General features: G+C 42.9%; 1 protein-coding gene across 1 annotated transcript in view; it reads left to right on the top strand.

Moving 5' to 3' along the window:
• The first annotated feature begins 623 nt into the window (after positions 1-623).
• LOC140492060 (short transient receptor potential channel 7) overlaps positions 624-25,378 on the top strand; it is a 151,576-nt gene continuing 126,821 nt past the window's right edge. The window contains exon 1 of the mRNA XM_072590725.1: positions 624-905. Within this exon, the coding sequence (XP_072446826.1) occupies positions 736-905 (170 nt within the window). The 5' untranslated portion in view covers positions 624-735. The remainder of the gene's footprint in view (positions 906-25,378) is intronic.

Below are 25,378 nucleotides of genomic sequence, written 5' to 3'. Positions count from 1 at the left end.
GTACGTATGTTTACTAATGCAAGTTTATAGTTTCCACTTGCCTTTAGTGAGTGCTTTATCCCATTTTACCTTGGACCGGGTAGAAATCTGACATCGCCCCCTTTAAGTCAAGGACAGATGTTTTCTCTTTCATCCACATTTGACCTGAACTGTAAGAATCCCATCGCCAAACTGAAATATTCTTGTGTATCACGGCACAGACTGAGCTCAGATCGCGAATTAACTATCAGTCGACATGGAGCCCACTCCAACATTGAAAATAAAAGCAAAATGGCGTGTGCCCACTAAGTGGTTTGACTAAAAACCCATTGTTTTGGCGCGAAAGTGAGATTCCACTTAAATGATTGCAACTAACACAGAAATGCGATCCAGTCACTTCTTTCACGTATTGCTGGTTATGTCTGACTTAAGAGACAATCAGTACTATTTTTAGTGACACAAGCCACCTGCTAATGAGGGGCAGAGCCCCTCCTCTGTCCCTTGGTGGTTTCGACTTGTATCCATTGAGTTTTCCCTTTTATGTTAGCGACCAGAAACTCCGAGGGTGTCAGTGGTTACATTTGGTGACGTAAACGAGCTCTCCTGGACACTCCTGGTAACTTGTTGAAGATGACAGACGAGGCTTGAATCAGGAGGGACCTTTCACCGTCAATGAGAGAGGCAAGCGAGCTTCGGGCGGGTTGCTGCACATTCAAGCCCAGGACATGAGCAGCGGCGAACCAGCGGTTGCTGCTGATGTCAGAGAAACTCGCAAGGAACAATGTGGTCCAGAGGAGCCGCCTCAACCTGTCCGGACCGTGTCTGCAAGCCGGCGATGAGCATCACATGCCTGTGCACACAGACAACAAGTCCCAGGATCTAGACCAACACGGCGCTGACGGCGACTGTCTGGGGCAGCAGCGGATGTAAGTACTGTCCGCGTTAAGAATACTAGCTGTGCAAACCGGGTGTGTGCGGTCATTAAAGTTTGTCCTAACGGTTGCACGCTGCTTTGGTACATCTGCAAACCGCATTTGTATTAGAATTAAGGCATGCAGCATTAATTCGGGCAGAGCTACTAACCTTTCGTATGAGGCTTTTTGTTTCTATAAGGGAATTGGCAAAACTAGGTCAATGCTACTTAAAACAGGGACACTTGTTTGATGCGGTCTGCCTTAAATAAGCACCATTTTAACCCAGTACAGTGTATGAACAAACTGGCTGATATCGCCAACCTGTTCCCGCGGCTGAGGGTACAGCAATCTGTGTACTGCTCTCATTCCACCAACAGTCGTAGGTAATATCCTGACAGGGATATTGCTTGAATATCATTTTAATCAGAAGTGTAACAACTGGGTTTTTCTGAGGTGAGTCTGTAGAGCCCAGTCACTCGGACAAAAGAAAAGCAGTTGCCCCCTGCTGGCAACAAGTCTTGTCATTTGGTTGGAACATCACCTTGAGATTCCTTTTTTTCGATCTGTCTGTCTCCCGGCCCAAGAAAGACTCGCGGTGTTCGAGAGCCTGTCTGTGAGCACACAGATTGGGATAATTGAAATAATTATAAAATGTCAGTGTCTCCTTCCGGTATAATACAAAAGGTTGAGCATTTGGAAAGTATTTGCACGGCCGTACAATAATGAACAAATCACGTTGCTGTGGGATTCATGCATGAACCTACCTTTAAGGGAAGTCGGTCAGGACTTGGGGGGGAAAAAGCTTTGACAAGGTTCATTAGTGTCTTTTAGGAAAGGAAATCCTTACCTGATCTGGCCTATATGTGACTCCAAACCGACAACAATGTGGTTGACTCTTAATTGCCCGCTGGGCAATAACGCTGGCCGAGCCAGCGACACCTCGTCTTGTGATTGAATATTTTAACTAAGTACCCGAGCAAGTAATAACACTTCTGGGCTGTGTGAAGGATGGAATAAGGTTCTCTCAAGTCTGAGAGAAAATGTTCCTGTAGATAGATCTCCTGAGTTGCCTAGATCAAAGTCAAGACCTGTGTAGAAACTGTATCCCAATAGATGAAGCAGCAAAGACAGCCATATCATATGGAGCGTGTGAGAACACTTATTTGAAATTAATTAAACGATACGCCTGAACAGGGTAACATTATCAACAGTATGATGGAAATGTTGCTTCGGGGAATAGTCGTGGATTGAAAGCAAATATGTGTAATTTCAAGCTTCCAGCGCACTCGAAATGAAACCCCTGTCTCCAGCTCTGACAGTTTCATTTACCACACTTGTTGTCTTTATGATTTCCCCTGAAAAGGAGATTGAGTGCGGGGGTAAGCCAGGCACCGATCTGATCAGTTTTCCATATGTCTCCATGTGAAAGCTGACCACAGAGAACACTGTTCTGCCCCGAGGTTCTAATTTCTCTCGTTCACCTATCACAGAAAACCCACGGCAACAGCTCGGCAATTATTTAAACGTTTGAAGAGAAATGAAAAGCCCCCGAACTATAACAAGCTGAAGTTGGATTTCAATTGGACTCCGTGGCAAATGTTTACTTTCCTTTTTTTCTTCTCTCACTGGCACCTTTATGTACCCGCAGCCTTCATCCGTCAGCTGGCTAGCGCTGTCTGAACCAAGACTAATTTGAATCATTTGTAATTATATTTAATATTCATCGTGTTAGCTATCATTCTGTGATCAGACATTGCCTGGTGCACTTGGATTGTGGCAAGCGACGTAGATTCCCTCCTCTGATCTCCAAACTGTAATCTCCAGTCAGTAAGTAAGACACACTTCCAGTTACTGGGGTTAAAGGATGAAGGATCTTTTAGACATATTAGCTTGAAAAAAAAATAGGCGTCGTTTCTCCAATTGACTGGTGCACATTTTAATTATGAAAAGCTGCAACATGTCACTTCCTCCTGGTGGGTGTCCCAAAGGTGAGCAAATAGGTGACTGGCTGGTGAGTTTTAAGAGTCTCTTTCTAAAGTGGGGTAGCAGTTTAAACTGGGGAGTAAAAGTGTGTCAGTGAATAATTAAGCTGCTCAACTGTATGAACAATATTTCCAATCTTGAAATCTAAGTTGTTAAATGTAACACAGTAAAGGTGGCAGGGCAGGGGATGTGTTGTTGCACAACACAAAAAAACATCAGCTTTATTATCACATGAGTACAGTGAAAAGTTTACAAGTCACCATTTACCACGTCAGAAGGGCTTTTGCCCGAAACATCAACTCTCCTGCTCCTCGGATGCTGCCTGACCTGCTGTGCCTTTTCCAGCAACACACTCTCCACTCTGATCTCCAGCATCTGCAGTCCTCACTTGCACCATCTGAGGAACCAAGGTACCTAGGTACAGATTCTTAAATACAAATTCTTAGGAGGAAGAGTTAAAAAGAATAAAGAAATAAAATGTCCAGCAATTAATTAGAAAAACAGAGAAATGAATCCTCCCAATCCAGACTCTACGGGGCTTTATCTTGAGGCTGGGAGTGCTTGGAGTCACGTCCATGCTGGGACCAGGATTTGAGTCCTTGTATTGTGTGGGAGCAGGTAAATACCAGTGTATACCATCGTTTCCATCCACCAAGTGTGTACCTGAAACTCAGAGAGCTCTGGGTCCTGAATTAATAAGCTGGAGTCAGAGCTTAAGACATTGCAGTGCGTTGGAGGGGGAGGAAAATTTCCTGAACACTTTGTTACATTTCTTGGATTATGTACTTCAGATTTTGTTCTCAGTTGGAGACAGGAGGGTGTGATTGTCATTTATGAGGATCCAGATAGCAGGAAGGGAGGAGTCACAGTGTCTGCAATAGTCCAGCTGTTTTGAGGTACTTGCAGCTCCTGTGGAAGAGAACAGGAACTGCAGGGTGCATGAGAAAACTGACCACATCACCTTGATGCAAGGAACCATTTAAATGGTGGGGGCTATGGAGTATAAGGAAATATTGTTTTAATAGAGGAGGATAGTTAAGGGGCTAGATGCTGTTCTCTGCAGCCAAAAACAGTGCAGGGTTAAAGAGATCTATTCAGGACTGGAGAGGAATTTGGAGTGAGACGGAAATGATTTAATCCACATCAACATAGCTGGGACTAAGAAAAAATGATTCTGCTAAGCACATATGAGCAGATTAGAGTTAAAGTATAAAGCAAAACTACAAAAGGCACAGCATAAATAAAATCAGGAAGTTCGAGTATTAGGGAAAGAAGGAGTTATAATAATAGGACATTCTTCATCTGAACTGCTCTGGGACCAGCTAGGTAATATTGACTAGAATGTGGCAGGGAGGGACAGAGTACTTAATGGTAATGATGCATCAGACAGCAGGAAATAATAGGAAAAATGAGTCACTCGATCTAAATGCATACAGCATCCACAATAAGATGATGAATAAGTGGCACAAATAGGAAGGAACTGTTTTGATCAAAACAGCATAGTACAGCTGTTTACAAGGTGAACGAGGTTGAAAAATAAAAATTCCTGGATGCATAACACTTTGGAAGGACAGGTAGAATGGAAAAGGAGGTCAGATAGATGAAGAAAACATTTGAAGGCATTAGTAAGAAATGGTCTTGGCTCAGAAAATCAGAAAGTAGGATCAGTATGTGTGGGGGAATAACAAGGGTCAGTAAATCAGATCAATAAAAGTAGTAGGTTATAGACCTTCCACCCCCACCCCCACCCCCACCCTCAACAGTAGTTACACAACTAGACAGATCAAGAAGAAATTATTGACACTTAATACTTGTGAAAAAGGATAGAAATTTTATTGGGCAATGACTCAGCTGACACCAACATATACCTACCCAACCCAACCCATAACCAGAAAAGGACAGTTTAGAGACTGGAGAAAGCCAGGAACAAGTCGTAAAAAAAGTCAAGAACTGAAAGAAGTTTGGAAACCCTCCACAAGGCAGTAGAATGCATGAGAGTCGGTCACTTGAATTAAACAGGGCTGAAAACACACCAGCAGTATCAGAGAAGATCAGGCCAGAATGAAGGAATTAAGAGCGCCAACATTAGGCCAGTAGACTTAAAAGAAGGTGAGAAAGGGCCATGAAAGATGAGAGAAGAAGACAAGACAGAGTTAGAGATCTAATTAACTGAGTAAAAGAGTCACAGGGGAGTATGACAGAAGCTGAACCTCCATTGGATGATAGTGATAGTCCTGAGAAAGTGGAATAGATTAGAAAATAACTCATTTCCAAAAGAAAAGGAACTCACTTCCCAGCATTCAGTACTGCTAAATCCACCAGGGGCATAATAGGAAGATAAACTCATTGGGAAATCAAAGAAATAAAACCAACTTTTGTCCAATCAGATCAATGTAAAGTTAAATCAGAATGCAAAGAGTATGGTGCTGGAAAAGCACAGCCAGTCAGGCAGCATCCGAGGAGCAGGAGGATCAATGTTTCGGACATAAGTTCTTCATCAGGAATGTGGCTTGTGGGCCAAGGGGGCTGGAAGATAAAATGGAGGGGGTTGGGTCTGGGAGGGAAGGTAGCTGGGAATGCGATAGGTAGATGAAGGTGGTGGTGAAAGTGATAGTACAGAGAGGAAAGTAGAGCAGATAGGTGGGAGCTGAAAATGTGTTGCTGGAAAAGCGCAGCAGGTCAGGCAGCATCCAAGGGACAGGAGAATTGATGTTTCGGGCATAAGCCCTTCTTCAGTTTGGCGCACCGACCTTTACACCGCTGAGGCTAAACACCAGCTCGCAGACACCTCCTCCTACTGCCCCCTTGACCATGACCCCACCTCCCACCACCAAACCATCATCTCCCAGACCATCCAGAACCTCATCACCTCAGGGGATCTCCCATCCACCGCCTCCAACCTCATAGTCCCACAACCCCGCACCGCCCATTTCTACCTCCTGCCCAAAATCCACAAACCTGACTGCCCTGCCGACCCATTGTCTCAGCCTGCTCCTGCCCCACCGAACTCATCTCTGCATACCTCGACACGGTCCTGTCCCCCTTAGTCCAAGAACTCCCCACCTATGTTCGGGACACCACCCCCCCCCCCACACCCTCCACCTCCTCCATGATTTTCGCTTCCCCGGTCCCCAACGCCTTATCTTCACCATGGACATCCAGTCCCTGTACACCTCCATCCCCCATCACGAAGGACTTAAAGCCCTCCGCTTCTTCCTTTCCCACCGTACCAACCAGTACCCTTCCACCGACACCCTCCTTTGACTGACTGAACTGGTCCTCACCCTGAACAACTTCTCTTTCCAATCCTCCCACTTCCACCGACTGATCCCGCACAGATAGGTGGGAGAAAAGGTTGATAGGTAGGACTGTTGAAGAGGGCGGTGCCAAATTGGAAAGTTGTGACTGGGATAAGGTGGGGGAGGGGAAGTCAGGAAACTGTTGAAATCCACATTGATCCCATGTGGTTGGAGGGTCCCAAGTTGGAAGCATTCTTCCTCCAGGTGTTGGGTGGTTAGGGTTTGGCAATGGAGGAGGCTCAGGACCTACATGTCCTTAGCAAAGTGGGAGAGGGGTGTTAGTGTTCAGCCACAGGACAATGGGGTTAGTTAGCGCAGCTGTCCCAGAGATGTTCTCTGAAACGATCCACAAGTTGGCATCCTGTCAAGTTTTCAACACCACAATCTTCAACCCTGCTGTCCAGCATCCACAGTCCTCATTTTCTCATAAATCAGAATGCAAGTCCAGACAGGAAGCAATCACCAGATTATCACCCATTAACCCATCAGATTTGGAAAAGTGCTCACATCTAGTACGTGGATCATATAACTAGGTATTAAAGGGTTACAATGTGAGACAGGTGGCACAGTTCAGTGAACAAACCCAGATGACATTCCCAAAACGGACTTTGAAACCAGGTTAGGACAAAGTGAAGGCAGAATGTGTGTTATGTTTTTATACTGTATTAACTGGGAATACCTTCAGTAAAAATATGACAATGAATGCAGCACCACTTCATGCTCTCAAGAAGGACCTAGCCTCACATGGCACAATTAACTAAAACCCTTTCTATGCAACCTGGATTCAGTAATTGAGCAAGACAGGTATTTAGTTTTGTGGTTGGATATTAGAAATAGCTGAAATATTAAGTTGACTGATACTTTTTCAGCTTGTCTATCAAAGCTATTTTTCAATGCTAAAGGCAAATGTCCATCTTGCAGAATTTAGACCACAGTTTCTAAAGGGAATTTTCTGAAGGCCAGTTATACAAAACACACAACTATGTATCATTGATCAGAAGTTACATATGTTTGAAAAAATTGAAGGCTGATATGTCACTGCATCTGAGAGAGTTGTAGGTGTTGCCCTTTTCATGAGACATTAAACCTAAATCTCATCTGTCAAAGTATCCTTTGACACTATTTCACGAAAGTGCAGATAAATTATCCCTGGTGTGTGAGCCAGTATTTAATATCCCTCAATGAATTTGACAAAAAAAATCAAATTACTGCTGTAGGAGATTGATGCAAAAAGTTATAGTTCTTACATTTCAAATAGTGACTAAATTTCAAGAATAAGACCATAAGAAATAGGAGTGGAAGTAAGGCCATTCGGCCCATCGAGTCCACTCCACCATTCAATCATGGCTGATGGGCTTTTCAATACCACTTACCCATACTCTCCCTGTATCCCTTAATTCCTTGTGACATTAAGAATTTATCAATTTGTGCCTTGAAGACATTTAACATCCCGGCCTCCACTGTGCTCCGTGTCAGTGAATTCCACAGGCCCACCAATCTCTGGCTGAAGAAATGTCTTCTCATGTCCATCTTAACTTGACCCCCCTCTAATTCTAAGGCTGTGCCCATGAGTTTTAGTATCCCTGCGTGATGGAAACAATTTCCCAGTGTCCACCCTTTCTAAGCCATGTATTATCTTGTAAGTTTCTATTAGATCTCCCCTCAACCTTCTGAACTCTAACAAATACAATCTCAGGATCCTCAGCCGTTCATCATATGTCAGGTCTACCATTCCAGGGATCATCCGTGTGAATCTCCGCTGGACACGCTCAGGTGCCAGTATGTCCTTCCTGAGGTGTGGGGACCAAAACTGGACACAGTATTCTAAATGGGGCCTAACCAGAGCTTTATAAAGTCTTAGTAGCACCTCACTGCTTCTACATTCCAACCTTCTTGAAATAAATGACAACATTACATTTGCTTTCTTAACCGCGGACTCAACCTGCACTAGCACACCCATCTCCCTTTGTACTTTGGCTTTATGAATTTTCTCACTGTTTATAAAATAGTCCATGCCTGTGTTCTTCTTTCCAAAGTGCATGACCTCACATTTGCTCACATTGAATTTCATCAGCCATTTCTTGAACCATTCTCCTAAACTGTCTAAATCTTTTGGTAGCCTCCCCACCTCCTCAGAACTACCTGCCTGTCCACCTAACTTTGTATCATCGGCGAACCTCACCAGAATGCCCTCAGTCTCTTCATCCAAATCATTTATATATAAAGTAAACAGCTGCGGCCCCAACACTGAAACCTGTGGGACACTACTTGTCATCAGCTGCAATTCCGAAAAAGAATCTTTTATCCCAACTCTCTGCCTTCTGTCAAGCAGCCAATCCTCAATCCATGCCAGTAGCTCACCTCAAACACCATGGGCCCTCACCTTAGTCATCAGCCTCCCGTGAGGTACCTTATCAAAGCCCTTTTGATAACATCCACTGGGTTTCCCTGGTCTAACCTACTTGTTACCGCTTCAAAGAATGTCTAATAGGGTATTTCTAAAGAGTACTTCTGTGGTACCTCAATAGTAATTTGAGAAATACTTTTGAGATGTTTAATGGTTGTGAAAAGTGCTATATAAATAAGTTTTATTTTTCATTGATTTGGTTCGTCCCTGAATTGGGTTGCCCAGAAGAAAGGAATTGCTGTTCCAATTCTATACATGAAACTGGTGGAATTTTGATTTGATTAGGATATTTTCTGTAAGCATTCTGTGCTTAGTAAGCAGGTAGGGGACCATTCATATTTTTATGGTGAATTGTCTCGCTTCCTATTTTCTTTTTGAGTGAGGGTTTGGATGAATGTTTGCCATTTTCTAACCGTCAATCAGCAACTACTGTTGTGTTTGGCATACGTGGAAGCTCTCAGATTTGCTCCAAGATGAGAGAGGGAATTAAAATTAGATCAGTTTTCATGAGATAAATCTGAAATTTTACATGTGTTTACGTTATATTTACTGTATTCCAGGATGCTATTGGCCAATCAGTTTTCAGTGCTCTGAAAAGGCAAACCCATCATGAGGGATATGATTCTTTATCCCTTCAATCCAACATCAGGATTTGGTCCTGGCTGAAAAAGCAATTGAAAGCTTACAAGAGATCTGTGCTGTAACTTGTGTAATTATATTAGGGCAAAGGTTAGCAATGGCTTGCATATTAATGGAAGTCACATATGAACTCTTATGAACCTCCACCCAAATTATCTGTGTTTAAGAAACCGAGATTTTCCCCAAAGGCAAGATAAATGAAACTCGCCCAAGCCATAATACAATCAAGTAGAATTTTAAATAAATTTTATGATGTGTTTGCTTTATTGTACCTTTTCCCCATGTTTCCTTAATTTCTTTGCAGCAATTGACTTCCTCTAAGAAAGCCTTTCTCTGTAAATTGGGTAATGCAATCTGAGTCTATGCAAATCTGAAATGTATGTGTGATATATTTGATATTGATTATATTTAGTATCATCCAGTGATCACTTATTGGCAGACGTTTTTGCACCAGAGCAAGCAATGTACTGTGAAAGCAGAAAATCATCCAACATGGGGTTTTCAGCCGTTTAACTTTGAGACTCAAGCATGATAATGGATTTCCCTGCATGTCACATACCTTACTGACTGTAAGAAAGCACGAGTGAACAGAGTCCCTGAAGCAGTTCGGAATTTTTTTCTCCACTAATTTAGAAGTTGCATTAGCATATTTGTTTGAAAATATTTCTACGCCTCCAGAAATCATGAGGGAAAGTTTTCAAACAAATCAATTGAATATTCATATAAGAGCATGGTTAGAATGTACATCGACTTTGATATTTCATCTTAACAAAGCCATGACCCAGGATTCCCTAAAATCTTTTGTTATAACATCAGTGTAGAAGTGAAATAGTGTCTTCTTTTCTTGCGGAAACTTACAAGTTACTGATTTATTTGATTTTTATTTTTAAGGCATTGCAATACACACATTTCTTTTACCATTTGTACTACTACAGAGAATGATCAACAAGAGCTCTTTATTTACATTAGCGTTCCTATACAAAAGCCTAGCTCATACAAGTTTCCTGAATTTATATAAATAATGTACTGATGTTGACCTATGCCCAAATATTTAACAACAGCACACCCTGAAGCACAAAATAGCAGAGCATGTGGTATTTCTGGAGTTTAGATTAGATTGCTTACGGTATGGAAACACGCCCTCCAGGTCCACACCGACCCACCAAAGCACAGCCCACCCAAACCCATTCCCCTACACCTGACACTATGGGCAATTTAGCATGGCCAATTCACCTCACCTGCACATTTTTGGACTGTGGGATAAAATCGGAACACCCGGAGGAAACCCGCGAAGACACGGGGAGAATGTGCAAACTCCACACAGAGAGTCGCCTGAGGTGGGAATTGAACCCAGGTCTCTGGCGCTGTGAGGCAGCAGTGCTTACCACTGTGCCACTGTGCCAGCCATAATTGTGATTATCTTCATGATTTGTTTATTTTTTTTCTCTTAAGGTCAACAAATGCTCAGCTTGCCAAAAATGCTCACAAGTCATAATTGAATAAAAATAAATTCTTACCAATCTTTGTTCTATTCTTCGTCAAATTCAGTCTTTGTGCACCCAAACTATATTAGATCAATGTGAACTCAACACATTTAGTTGACTAACTAGTTGGCAAGTACTTTCCCAATGGGAGGATCCTTGTGTCATAAAGATTTAAGTTTCATGGAACAAAGACAACAGTCCATTCCATATTGCCCCTAGCAATTTTTACTAGTTTTACATCAACTTTTAACAGCACCTAAGCAAATGAGCTGCCAAGTTATTCTTCATTAATTCCTGTCAGCTAGATCTGTGCCAAAAATAATACTAATTTCAGCATAATTTTAGCAGAAGTGCACTTGGAACATTCAAAGTCAATATACAGCTTCAATTTCTGCTGGAAAATTGCATTTTATGGTGAGCTAAGCCTTGATGTTGCAGCTTAATCAGTTTCAAGACAAGACATTAACAAAAACAATTAAGATGTTCAACTATAAAAAGCTATTCTGTTATGACAATTATTCATTATTACTGCAGCAAACCTCACTGGTCCAAAACTATAGCAGCTGAAAAATCATTTAGAATAGCTGTAACATTTATTATTAATCAGCTGTAATGTTATGAAATGAGAAAATCTCATGCCATCAAGATTTTATCGTCACCCAGTTCTGATTCCATTTATCTTTATTATGCTAATGACCTAAGATTCTGAAAATGGAGATCATCCAGTAATGAGCAAATATTGTGTAAGTGATATATTTAAATGTTGAAGGCATTTGTAAAACTATGCTCAATTTTCATTATGGATTGTTCTGGAATGCTTTATCTGTAGCCTAAGCTAATATCTGTGTGTGACAATAGTCTCTGGACTCTATGAACAATTCGGGAAAGTGGGTGATCTAGAGCAGCCAAGCTATCAGAGGAATAGCTTCTGTTTAATGTTTCAGAAAATCTCAGCAGAACTTCATTCTTTCAGGCTTTATCACCCATATGAATGGAGAGAAGATCTGGGAAAGATGGCCCCCGCTTGATTTCTCTTAGCTGAATGTTCAGGCTGAAGGGATATAGCAAACTGAGCTCTCCCAGTAACGAAAGGAAGATAATAGACTTTCCAACCAAGTAGTCCCATTTGGACCTGGCCTAGAAAGCCAGCTTCAGGAGTCCTTTCAACCTGAACTCAGTGCACTCAGAATCCAGGACCTTAGGAGGATGTGACAAATAAGTGATATAACATTTTCAGACATTTAATCTGCGGTGCAGGAAAATGAATTAAATCCTACCTTCTTTTTGTGCCACTGTTCTGCCTTATGATTAAAACTGCATAACAAAAAGCGTGATGCAATTCCCAATGATTAATGTCAATGCTACTACACTTTGAGAAAAACTTCAAAGTCTGTTCCTGTAAAACTAATTACTTGACTGCTAAAGCAGGACTTGACAAGAGAGACACTTTTTAACCATCGAGGCACACATTATGGTACGTGCTTCCACATGCACCCACCAACAGAGGATTAGTAAGAAGGAAATACGCAGAGAAAAAATGAGGTACGAAGGTAAACTGGCCAAGAATATAAAGGAGGATAGTAAAAGCTTTTTTAGGTATGTCCAAGGCAAAAAAATGGTTAGGACAAAAATTGGGCCCTTGAAGACAGAAGCAGGGGAATATATTACTGGGAACGAAGAAATGGCAGAGGAATTAAATGGGTACTTCAGATCTGTGTTCACTGGGGAAGACACAAGCAATCTCCCTGAGGTAACAGTGGCTGAAGGACCTGAACTTAAGGGAATTTCTATTTGCCAGGATTTGGTGTTGGAGAGACTGTTAGGTCTGAAGGTTGATAAGTCTCCGGGACCTGATGGCCTGCATCCCAGGGTACTGAAGGAGGTGGCTCGGGAAATCGTGGATGCGCTGGTGATTATTTTCCAGAGTTCAATAGAATCGGGGTCGGTTCCTGAGGATTGGAGGGTGGCTAATGTTGTGCCACTTTTTAAGAAGGGTGGGTGGGAGAAAGCAGGAAATTATAGACCAGTTAGTCTGACCTCAGTGGTGGGAAAGATGCTGGAGTCTATTATAAAGGATGAAATTACGGCACATCTGGATAATAGTAACAGGATAGGACAGAGTCAGCATGGATTTATGAAGGGGAAATCATGCTTGACTAATCTTCTTGAATTTTTTGAGGATGTAACTCGGAAGATGGACGAGGGAGATCCAGTGGATGTAGTGTACCTGGACTTTCAGAAAGCTTTTGATAAAGTCCCACACGAGAGGTTAGTGAGTAAAATTAGGGCGCACGGGATTGGGGGCAAAGTACTAGATTGGATAGAGAATTGGTTGGCTTATAGGAAACAAAGGGTAGTGATTAACGGCTCCATTTCGGAATGGCAGGCAGTGACCAGTGGGGTACCGCAGGGATCCGTGCTGGGACCGCAGCTTTTTACAATATATGTAAATGATATAGAAGATGGTATCAGCAATAACATTAGCAAATTTGCTGATGACACAAAGCTAGGTGGTAGGGTGAAATGTGATGAGGATGTTAGGAGATTACAGGGTGACCTGGACAAGTTAGGTGAGTGGGCAGATGCATGGCAGATGCAGTTTAATGTGGATAAATGTCTGGTTATCCACTTTGGTGGCAAGAACAGGAAGGCAGATTACTACCTCAATGGTATCAAATTAGGTAAAGGGGCTGTTCAGAGAGATCTGGGTGTTCTTGTCCACCAGTCAATGAAGGCAAGCATGCAGGTACAGCAGGTCGTGAAGAAAGCTAATAGCATGCTGGCCTTCATAACAAGAGGGATTGAGTATAGAAGCAAAGAGGTGCTTCTGCAGCTGTACAGGGCCCTGGTGAGACCACACCTGGAGTACTGTGTACAGTTCTGGTCTCCAAATTTGAGGAAAGACATTCTGGCTATTGAGGGAGTGCAGCGTAGGTTCACGAGGTCAATTCCTGGAATGGCAGGATTGCCTTACACGGAAAGACTGAAGCGACTGGGCTTTTATACCCTTGAGTTTAGAAGACTGAGAGGGGATCTGATTGAAACATATAGGATTATGAAAGGACTGGACACTCTGGCAGGAGGGAACATATTTCCGTTGATGGGGGAGTGCCGAACCAGAGGACACAACTTAAAAATACGGGGTAGACCATTTAGGACAGAGATGAGGAGAAACTACTTGACCCAGAGAGTGGTGGCTGTGTGGAATGCTCTGCCCCAGAGGGCAGTGGAGGCCCAGTCTCTGGATTCATTTAAGAAAGAATTGGATAGAGCTCTTAAAGATAGTGGAGTCAAGGGGTATGGAGATAAGGCTGGAACAGGATACTGATTAGGAATGATCAGCCATGATCATATTGAATGGCGGTGCAGGCTCGAAGGGCAGAATGGCCTACTCCTGCATCTATTGTCTATTGTCTATTGTCTATCTGTGGGTCAAGAATTGACCTGTTCAGTCACATGAGCACCTACAACAAAAACCCACAACCCTAAGTAAGATTCACCTCAATTCAAGGATCATCTGATGATAACAACACCAGGATCCATATTCTAACTGACCCAGTATTCTCCTGCAGAGGACAGCTGATTTCGCTCTCCTATCTCCTCAATATCTGTTCTTTAACTACAGGGTGCAGTCAGAAGTATGCTGAAATACACTTTACTGCCTGGGTGAGTGCATCTCCAACAACAAGGGTGGCACAGTGGCTCAGAGGTTAGTAGTGCTGCCTCACAGCACCAGGAACCCAGATTCAATCCCTTTCTTGGACAACTGGCTGTGTAGAGTTTGCACATTCTCCCCATGTCTTTGTGGGTTTCCTGCAGGTGCTTCCTCCCACAGTCCAAAGGTGTGCAGGTTAGGTGGATTGGCCTTGGGAGATGCAGGGTTATGGGAATGGATGGGGGGGGGGGGGGTTCTGGGGAGGTTGCTCTTCACACGGGTGGTTTGGACTCAATGGGCCTAATGGCTTGCTTCCACAGTGTAAGGATTCTATAACACTCAAGAAACTTAACTCTCTACAGCCTGCACGATTGGTGCCCCATCTACACCTTCAAGATTCACCATTTCCACCACCAACACATCCTGGCAACAGTATGTACCTCAATGGGATACATTTGGGATGACTATTGACCTGAAACATGAATACAGTGACTACAAGAGCAGTTCATTTTGTTTTATTCATTCATGACATGAGGGCATCCCTGGCTGGACCAGCATTTAATACCCATTCCTAAGTGTCCATAGAGAGCTAAGAGTCAACCACATTACTGTGGGTCTGGAGTCACATCTAGGCCAGACCAGGCAAGGATTGCAGTTTCCTTCCTTCAAAGAGATTAGTGAAGTAAGTGAGTTTTTTCCTGACCATCAACAATGGATTCATGGTCATCAGTTAATTCTAGTTTTTTTTTAAAGTGAGTTCAAATTCCACCATCTGCCCGGGTCCCCAGAACATTACCTGGGTCTCTGGATTAACAGTCCAGTGGTAGTACCATTAGGCCATCACTTCTCCCATAGAGGCTATGAATATCACTGCGAGTAACACTTCCTGAATCCCCAAAGTCTGGCCACCAACTAGACGACACAAAAGAGGAGTATAGTGGGATACTGGCCACACTGAAGAAGCTTGACAATGGACAAAGCAGTCCACTTTATAGGTACCACATCCACAAACATTCAGTCATTTCACCAGCAACCATCTACAGCAGCAATGTATACAATCAACAAGATGCACAATAGAAATTTGCCAAAGATTCTCAGCACCTTCTAAACACATGACCACTTCCATATAAAGGACAAGGGCAGCAGATATTTGGGAACACCACCACCTGTGATTTGCCCTTTAAGTCACTCACCATCCTGACTTAAAAATATATCATTGTTCTTTCACTGTCACTGGGTCAAAACCCTGGAACTCCCTTCCTAACAGCATTGTGGATCTGTATACAAAGCATATATTGTCACAGTTCAGAAGGCAGCTTACCACCACCTTCTCAAAGGCAACTAGGTTCGGGTAATAAATGCCAATCCTGCCAGTGTTGCCCACATCCCATGAGTAAAGTTTTAAAAATGCTTGAAACCCGATTATAAAGAATACATGTCCAATAGTATCGGCTAATCCTCATAAAGCAAAACAGCTTACTACTTTAAGACAGCCTAAAAGCACTTCTGATACAAGGGCCAAATATTATAGACTGGGGCAAACAGGTGGCATGTCACAACTAAACTGGGAAAAGTGTGTTAAAAATCATGCCCCACTGCTTCACAGGCCATCACATAAAATATACATGTAGAAATCCCAGGGAGATCATCAAACTCATCAATGTGCCTGACTGACTGATATTCAGGGCCAATTCACACCAGATCTTTCAGGAACAGTAAAAAATAACCTAGTTATGGCAACCCACTCAACTAATAGGAACAGTGAAAATTAAGGATTGCTAATTTATTTTTTAAAAATTAAACTATACCCCTTCAAAACCCCAAACAAACATATACACTCAATTGTGATTAAGGCAGACAAAAAACAAATTTAACGTTTATAATATCTGTGGAAAAAAATAGTATAGACCGGGTAATCCAAGTTCTGAGGAGCCAAAGACCATAATGTAGAAAGTTTTTTTCTTGACTGTCATATCGATTTCTATAATGCTGCTGCACTGCTGTCTGTAGAATGATGGTTGTTCTTTGATTCGATGATTGAACAAGTGAGTTTCGGTCCTTTCTTGTAGGAGTACTTTCTTTTAAGCTTACTTGAGTTTTCTGTCCTTTCCCCATATAGAGTAAGACAGAGAAACAGAGGTGCAGATTTCAACTGTATGCAGCTCAACCAACCAGAGGGCTGTTGTCAGGCAGAATTCGCTTAACTTGAAAAAATTTTTAGTGCCACTTATTCTCAAACTGTCCCTCTTATTGCTTCCAAAAGGCAACATCGTATTGCACAATTCAACGATTTTATATAGGACTTCATTTTATAACTCGAAAAATTCACTTATTTCAACAATAGCAATTCAACTACCGTATCAGTTGAGACAAACATAGAAAATATGTGGTTTGTTACATGGGTGAAGAATGAACATGCAGCTGGTGACAGCAAGCATAGAACAGAAGAGGGTGGAGTGGATAGGTGGAAAAGAAGATAGGCAGGTAGGACAGGTCATGGGGACAGTGCTGAGCTGGAAGTTTGGAACTGGGATGAGGTGGGGGAAAGGGAAATGAGGAAACTGTTGAAGTCCACATTGATGCCCTGGGGTTGAAGTGTTCCGGGGCGGAAGATGAGGCGTTCTTCCTCCAGGCATCTGGTGGTGAGGGAGCGACGGTGAAGGAGGCCCAGGACCTCCATGTCCTCGGCAGAGTGGGAGGGGGGTCGAAATGTTGGGCCACAGGGCGGTTTGGTTGGTTGGTGCGGGTGTCCCGGAGATGTTCCCTAAAGCGCTCTGCTAGGAGGTGCCCAGTCTCCACAATGTAGAGGAGACCCCATCGGGAACGACGGATACAATAAATGGCATTGGTGGATGTGCAGGTAAAACTTTGGATGTGGAAGGCTCCATTAGGGCCTTGGATGGAGGTGTGGGTGCAGGTTTTACAATTCCTGCAGTGGCAGGGGAAGGTGCCAGGATGGGAGGGTGGGTTGTTGGGGGGCGTGGAACTGACCAGGTAGTCATGGAGGGAACGGTCTTTGCGGAAGGTGGAAAGGGGTGGGGAGGGAAATATATCCCTGGTGGTGGGGTTTGTTTGGAGGTGGCGGAAATGTCGGCGGATGGTTTGGTTTATGCGCAGGTTGGTAGGGTCGAAGGTGAGCACCAGGGGCGTTCTGTCCTTGTTACGGTAGGAGGGGTGGGGTCTGAGGACGGAGGTGTGGGATGTGGATGAGATGCGTTGGAGGGCATCTTTAACCACGTGGGAAGGGAAATTGCAGTCTCTAAAGAAGGAGGCCACCTGGTGTGTTCTGTGGTGGAACTGGTCCTCCTGGGAGCAGATACAGTGGAGGCGGAGGAATTGGGAATACGGGATGGCATTTTTGCAGGAGGTAGGGTGGGAAGAGGTGTAATCCAGGTAGCTGTGGGAGTCGGTGGGTTTGTAAAAAATGTCGGTGTCAAGTTGGTCATCATTAATGGAGATGGAGAGGTCCAGGAAGGGGAGGAAGGTCTCTTTGCCTGTCTCTTTGTTGGCTACGTAGAACAGTCGATCTTCCGTAATTACACCGGCACCACTCCCCACCTCTTCCTCCGCTACATTGATGACTGCATTGGCGCCACCTCGTGCTCCCGCGAGGAGGTTGAGCAACTCATCAACTTCACCAACACATTCCACCCTGACCTTAAATTTACCTGGACCATCTCTGACACCTCCCTCCCCTTCCTGGACATTTCCGCCACCTCCAAACAAACCCCACCACCAGGGATATATTTCCCTTCCCACCCCTTTCCGCCTTCCGCAAAGGCCGTTCCCTCCGTGACTACCTGGTCAGGTCCACGCCCCCCTACAACCCACCCTCCCATCCTGGCACCTTCCCCTGCCACCGCAGGAATTGCAAAACCTGTGCCCACACCTCCTCCCTCACCTCCATCCAAGGCCCTAAAGGAGCCTTCCACATCCATCAAAGTTTTACTTGCACATCCACCAATGTCATTATTGTATCCGTTGCTCCTGATGCGGTCTCCTCTACATTGGGGAGACTGGGCGCCTCCTAGCAGAGCGCTTTAATGAACATCTCCGGGACACCCACACCAATCAACCACACCGCCCTGTGGCCCAACATTTCAACTCCCCCTCCCACTCTGCTGAAGACATGGAGGTCCTGGGCCTCCTTCACCACCGCTCCCTCACTACCCGATGCCTGAAGGAAGAACGCCTCATTTTCCGCCTCGGAACACTTCAACCCCAGGGCATCAATGTGGACTTCAACAGTTTCTTCATTTTCCCTTCCCCCACCTCATCCCAGTTCCAAACTTCCAGCTCAGCACTGTCCCCATGACTTGTCCTACCTGCCTATCTTCTTTTCCACCTATCCACTCCACCCTCCCCCCCGACCTATCATCTTCATCCCCTCCCCCACTCACCTATTGTACTCCATGCTACTTTCTCCACACCCCCACCCTTCTCTCACTTATGTCTCCACTCTTCAGGCTCTCTGCTGTATTCCTGATGAAGGGCTTTTGCCCGAAACGTTAATTTTACTGTTCCTCGGATGCTGCCTGAACTGCTGTGCTCTTCCAGCACCACTAATCCAGAATCTGGTTTCCAGCATCTGCAGTCATTGTTTTTACCTTTTTACATAGAACAGAAGAGTTGCAACGTTCAAGTACGGTGGCATCAAGCTAATCCCAGAACCAAAATGAAACCCAAAATACTGAGGAGAATCACTGGACCCAAAACGTTAACTATGATTTTTCTCCACAGATGCTGCCAGACCTGCTGATCTTTTCCAGCAATTTCTGTTTTAATCTCAGAACCTAGTGAGATCAACAGTGACTCTGTTTATACCTATGCCTTGCTGTATACTTCACGTTCCCTTGACTCACAGAAAACAAATGTAATCAATTTGATGGGTGCTAGGTCCACTGCTTTTCACCATTTATATAAATGATTTAAATGTGAACGTAGGAGGTATGGCTAATCAGATTGCACATGACCCTAAAATTGGAGTTGTAGTAAATGAGGTTACCTCAGAGTACAGTGGAAATTTGATCAGATGGGCCAATGGGCTGAGGAGTGGTCGACGGAGTTTGATTTAGATAAATGTGAGCTGCTGCATTTTGGAAAAGCAAATCAGGGCAGGACTTATAACACTTAATGGTAAGGTTCTGGGGAGTGTTGCTGAAGTTCATAGTTCCTTGGAAGTGGAGTCCCAGGTCAACAGAACAGTGAAGAAGACGTTTGATATGCTAACCTTTATTGGTCAGAGCATTGAGTATAGGAGTTAGGAGGTCAGTTGCAGCTGTACAGGACATTAGTTAGGTCACTTTTGGAATACTGCATGCAATTCTGGTCTCCCTGCATCAGGACGGATGTTGTGAAACTTGAAAGAGTTTGGAAAAGATTTACAGGGTAGCAGGATCCAAAACTAGAGGACATAGGTTTAAGATGAGAGGGGAAAGATTTAAAAGGGACCTAAGGGGCAACTTTCTTTCATGCAGAGGATGGTGTGTTTGGAATGAGCTGCCAGAGGAAGTGGTAGAATTACAACATTTAAAAGGCATCTGGTTGTGTATATGAATAGGAAGGGTTTAAAGAGATATAGGCCAAATGTTTGCAAGTGGGACGACATTAATTTAGGATATCTGGTCAGCATGGATGCGTTGGACTGAAGGGTCTGTTCCCATGCTGTACAACTCTATGATTCTATTTCCTTCTCTCCCAAATTATGTCAATGTGACACTGATAATAAGTATTAGAATTACCTCAAACATTGACAGAATGTAATCTGAAGGGTACAAACATGAAAAATTACTGTAAATCAACAACTTAAACTTAAGCTCTTAAACCTAACCTTACTGGCTAATACTGCCTCCTTGAAAAAACAAATCACAGTTTAATTAGTTCCATGGATACAGGTTTAATAAGTCAAAAACTTATTTGAGGGCACATTTGAAAGTCAAACCCTTTTGCTGACTAAGAACAGGCTACAAACTTCGGGTTAATAATTCTGAACCACATCTAAACCCTAGCAGCATCTACTGAGTTCCTGAAATCTTCAATCTGAGCCAATCTGAGTCAAACAACAGAATAAAGTTTCAAACCAGGAAAAGTCTCAAGAGACATCACAACATCTACTCCTAAACCACCCTCTTTCTGATATGTTCCCTCCATTTTGAAGAAATATGCCTCTGCAGGTGTTTTAAGATAATCACACCAATGCACAACAAAAGCAAGGATGCTGGTAAGGACTCTATTATATCTGCTGAACACATAATGAGTTACAGGGAGAGGCTGAATAGACTGGGGCTATCTCCCCGGAGCATCAGAGGCTGAGGGGTGACCTTATAGAGGTTAATAAATCATGAGAGGCGTAGATAGGGTGAATAGTCAAAGTATTTTCCCCAGGATAGGGGAGTATGAAGCTAGAGGGCATAAGTTTACGATGAGGTTGAAAGTTTAAAAGTGACCTGAAGGGCAACCTTTTCATGCAGAGGGTAGTGAGTATATGGAACAAGCTGCCAGAAGTGGTAGTTGCAGGTACAATTACAACATTTAAAGCGCAATTGAATGGGTACCTAAGGGTTTAGAGGGACATGGGTCAAATTCTGGCAAGTAGTACTAGATTAGTTTAGGATATCTGGTTGGCATGGATGAGTTGCTGTGCTGCACAACTCTGTAACACTATAATAAATTGACCAAAATCTAGTGCAGAGTGTATATTTGTCTCACCAGGTTGTATGTGCTGGTTTTGGAATAGCTACTGAGCATGGTATACTACAACAACATTAACAACTCACCAAAGGACAAAGGAGAATTGGGTTGGTGTAGGAATTCATTCTCAGTACTCCAGGAAATAGGCTTTGCTAAAATATTCAAGAATTGAATTTAAAACACATTCCAATCTCAACTGCACCACATATATCAGAGGCATCAGCTCCCCACATTCTCTCTCCACATGTTTCCATCAGATTTCATCATTGCAGTTGCCAATGTGGCCCTGATAGCAAGTAATAGAATGACCTCAAAGTTTAACCTGAAGAACCAAAACATAAAATATTACTGCACATCAACGGCATTCTCTATAAACCTAATCCTGCCATCTCAGTCTCCAATATCTCATCCTCCCAACAATATCAGTTTGATTAGTTGCAGTTTAATAAGAGAGCAGGTCCCTCATGAATATCTCACATGTATTGGCAAGTCAAACCCCTTTGTTGATTAACAGCATACTCCAAAACTAGGGCTAAAAATTCTGAACTCTGCAGAAAATAGTTCACCAATAATCCCTACCACCACACCTACTGTCCCAATATCAAGCGAAGCATTTTGCTCAACAGGACAGATAAGATGAATATACTCATTTGCCTCTTCTAATTCAAATGTGACCACTCAATCCTAGCACAGGAGTTCTGAGATATTGACAAGTGTTTCCATGTGTCACCGTATGCAGTCAATAACCTGAAGAATGCCTCCATTAGCTCTAGCTCTTTACATGTGATGGAACACTCAATCTACCCAGTCTCAGGCATTACTATTAGTGTTGCAGCTGCTTGGAATTCAGGTCTGGAATTTAACCTGCCATACAATGTAGTGATTATAACCAGGTTAGCCAAGTGGACCTCATAGAATGAGATTCCTGTTTGAGGCTGTTAATCAGGTCTAATCAGTGAGCCCTGGCTGACAGATAAGAACAGGAGTGTCAGACATCCTGTTCCCTCTGAGAGCTGGCTCTGAGGGAGCTGAATTCGTGTCAAGGGCTGTCCATGTGTAAGTAAAGGGTGTCTTGGTGAAAGGATACCAGCTTCTGTGGAGTTATTTCATGCAACCTATCCAAAACAATCCTCTACACGACATGGCCTTTGTTCATTATCTGCAAAGTCTGACAGAGATTCAGACCACACTTTTAAAACAGAGATACCATGAACTTGAAAGGAAATTTGTCTGCCTGAAAATAACTATTGATCCTGTCCATCATCTGATGCAATTGGTAACATCCATACAACAATGACTTGCATTTCAAGGGCTTTTAGAATAAAGACGTATCATGAGGTCCTTCACAAATTACAAATATACAAGGAAATGGGCACTGAGCCAAGAAAGGAAACTCTGGGAGAATAACCAAATAAACAGCTCTATAATTCTATAATGGCTGAAAAGAACAATTTTGAGAGAGTAAGTTTTGGAGTATGATTTATGCAGAGTAGAATCAATCAGCTTGAAGGTTCTGCCACCCCTGATGAGGAAAAGGGAGATGGGATCTACAGAAATCAATGGAACTAACATTCAAATTTCTACAGAGTCAATCCACATTCCATTCCACTTCCAATAAATGTCAACATTCCATTTACCTTTATAATCACTTGCTGTTCTTGCACATTAATGTTTTGTAATTCATTTACCAGGACATCATGAGTTTTTTGAAGAAGTAACAAAGAAGATTGATGAGGGCAGAGCAGTAGATGTGATCTATATGGACTTCAGTAAGGCATTCAACAAGGTTCCCCATGGGAGACTGATTAGCAAGGTTAGATCCCACGGAATACAGGGAGGACTAGCCATTCGGATACAGAATTGGCTCAAAGGTAGAAGACAGAGGGTGGCGGTGGAGGGCTGTTTTTCAGACTGGAGGCCTGTGACCAGTGGAGTGCCGCAAGGATCGGTGCTGGGCCCTATACTTTTTGTCATTTACACAAATGATTTGGATGTGAGCATAAGAGGTACAGTTAGTAAGTTTGCAGATGACACCAAAATTAGAGGTGTAGGGGACAGCGAAGAGGGTTACCTCAGATTACAACAGGATCTGGACCAGATGGGCCAATGGGCTGAGAAGTGGCAGATGGAGTTTAATTCAGATAAATGTGAGGTGCTGCATTTTGGGAAAGCAAATTTTAGCAGGACTTATACACTTAATGGTAAGGTCCTAGGGAGTGTTGCTGAACAAAGAGATCTTGGAGTACAGGTTCATAGCTCCTTGAAAGTTGAGTCACAGGTAGGTAGGATAGTGAAGAAAGCGTTTGGTATGCTTTCCTTTATTGGTCAGAGTATTGAGTACAGGAGTTGGGAGGTCATGTTGCAACTGTACAGGACATTGGTTAGGCCACTGTTGGAATATTGCGTCTACTTCCTATCAGAAAGATATTGTGAAAGTTGAAAGGGTTCAGAAAAGATTTACAAGGATGTTGCCAGGGTTGGAGGATCTGAGCTACAGGGAGAGACTGAAAAGGCTGGGGCTGTTTTCCCTGGAGCATCGGAGGCTGAGGGGTGACCTTATAGAGGTTTACAAAATTATGAGGGGCATGGATAGGATAAATAGACAAAGTCTTTTCCTTGGAGTCAGGGAGTCCAGAACTAGAGGGCATAGGTTTAGGGTAAGAGGGGAAAGATATAAAAGAGACCTAAGAGGCAGCTGTTTCACGCAGAGGGTGGTACATGTATGGAATGAGGTGCCAGAGGATGTGGTGGAGGCTGGTACAATTGCAACATTTAAGAGGATTTGGATGGGTATGTGAACAGGAAGGGTTTGGAGGGAAATGGGCCGGGTGCTGGCAAGTGGGACTAGTTTGGGTTGGGATATCTGGTCGGCATGGACAGGTTGGACCGAAGGGTCTGTTTCCATGCTGTACATCTCTATGACATCTCTCTGTAACGTTGAGTTCTACAACCTCTTTCCATTTTAGTATATTGCTTCTCTGTTTTTCCAGTCAAAGTGAACAAGTTCACATTCTTTTCATATTCAACTCCAACTATCAATGTTTTGATGTCAAACTTAATTTGTCTATAATCTCTTCCAGACTCTCTATCCACTCTTAACAATTTATTTCCCAAGTGTCATTGGCAAATCTGGCTACCATACATTTAGTGACTTCATTCAAAGAATTAATACATATTAAAAATAGGTGAAAGTCCAGCTCTGATCCCTTTAACCCTTCACTCATTACAATTCACTACACAAAAAAAAATCAATTTATCTGCCTATCCTCTGCTTCTTGTTAACTAACAAATCCTTTACCAATGCTAATATGTCACCCCCATATCACATGCTCCTATGTCCTTTAGTGGCATTTTATCAAATACATTTTGGAAATCCAAATATAACACATGTACATGCTCCTGTTTATCCACCTTCTTGTTAGTTACTCAAAAATTGATTAGTTAAGCATGCTTTCCCTTCAACAAAGCCAAGTTGACTCTGCCTGATCACATTATGATTTTCTAAATAATCTAACATAACCTGCTTGGTAATGATTCTAGCAATATCCATATGACAGATCTTAGACTAACAAGCCCATAGTTTCTTGCTTTCTGCTTCTCTCCTTTCCTGAATAATGTATTGCCTTAGCTATTTTTTAAGCCAAGGTTGTTTCTGGAATCTAAGGTATTTTGAAAGTTTATAAACAGTGACTGTACTATCCAAAAGCCCTTACTTTTAAGAACCTAAGATGCAGGCTATCTCGTTCTGGGACTGTCAGTTTCTCAGTCTAATAGTTTTCCCAGCACCTTTTCCTTAGTGATGGTGATCGTCTTACATTCCTCCTTCCCATTCACCTCTTGAGCTTCAAGTATCTTTGGAAAGTGTGCTATATCTCCTACAGTGAAGACAGCCACAAAATACTGGTTGAACATCTCCATTAATTCCTTATTTTCTATTATTAAATGCTTGAGTCACTCTCTGGAGGACTAAAACTAATTTTAGATTTTTCTTTCCAATTAAGTACTTACCAAAACTCATACAATCGTTTATATGTTATAAACAAACAATTTCTAACTACAGGTATCCTCCGCTTTTCGAATGTCTGCTTTATACAATTTCACTTTTGCGAAAGACCTACATTAGTACCTGTTTTCGCAAATCTGAGGAGGATTTTCGCTTTTACGAGAAACTCCGATACTTTTTCCCATATAAATCATACACCTTCGCTTTACGCCAGTTTTAGCTTACGGAAGGTTTCCTGGGAACACTGTACTTTTGGATAGTGGAGACTACTGGTACTCTACATACCCTAATTTTTTAAAGTCATTTTTTGCTGTTTCTTGGATCT

The sequence above is a fragment of the Chiloscyllium punctatum genome, chromosome 20 (assembly GCF_047496795.1).
Source record: "Chiloscyllium punctatum isolate Juve2018m chromosome 20, sChiPun1.3, whole genome shotgun sequence".
NCBI lineage: Eukaryota > Metazoa > Chordata > Chondrichthyes > Orectolobiformes > Hemiscylliidae > Chiloscyllium > Chiloscyllium punctatum.
This window is presented reverse-complemented; position numbering and strand designations above follow the sequence as displayed.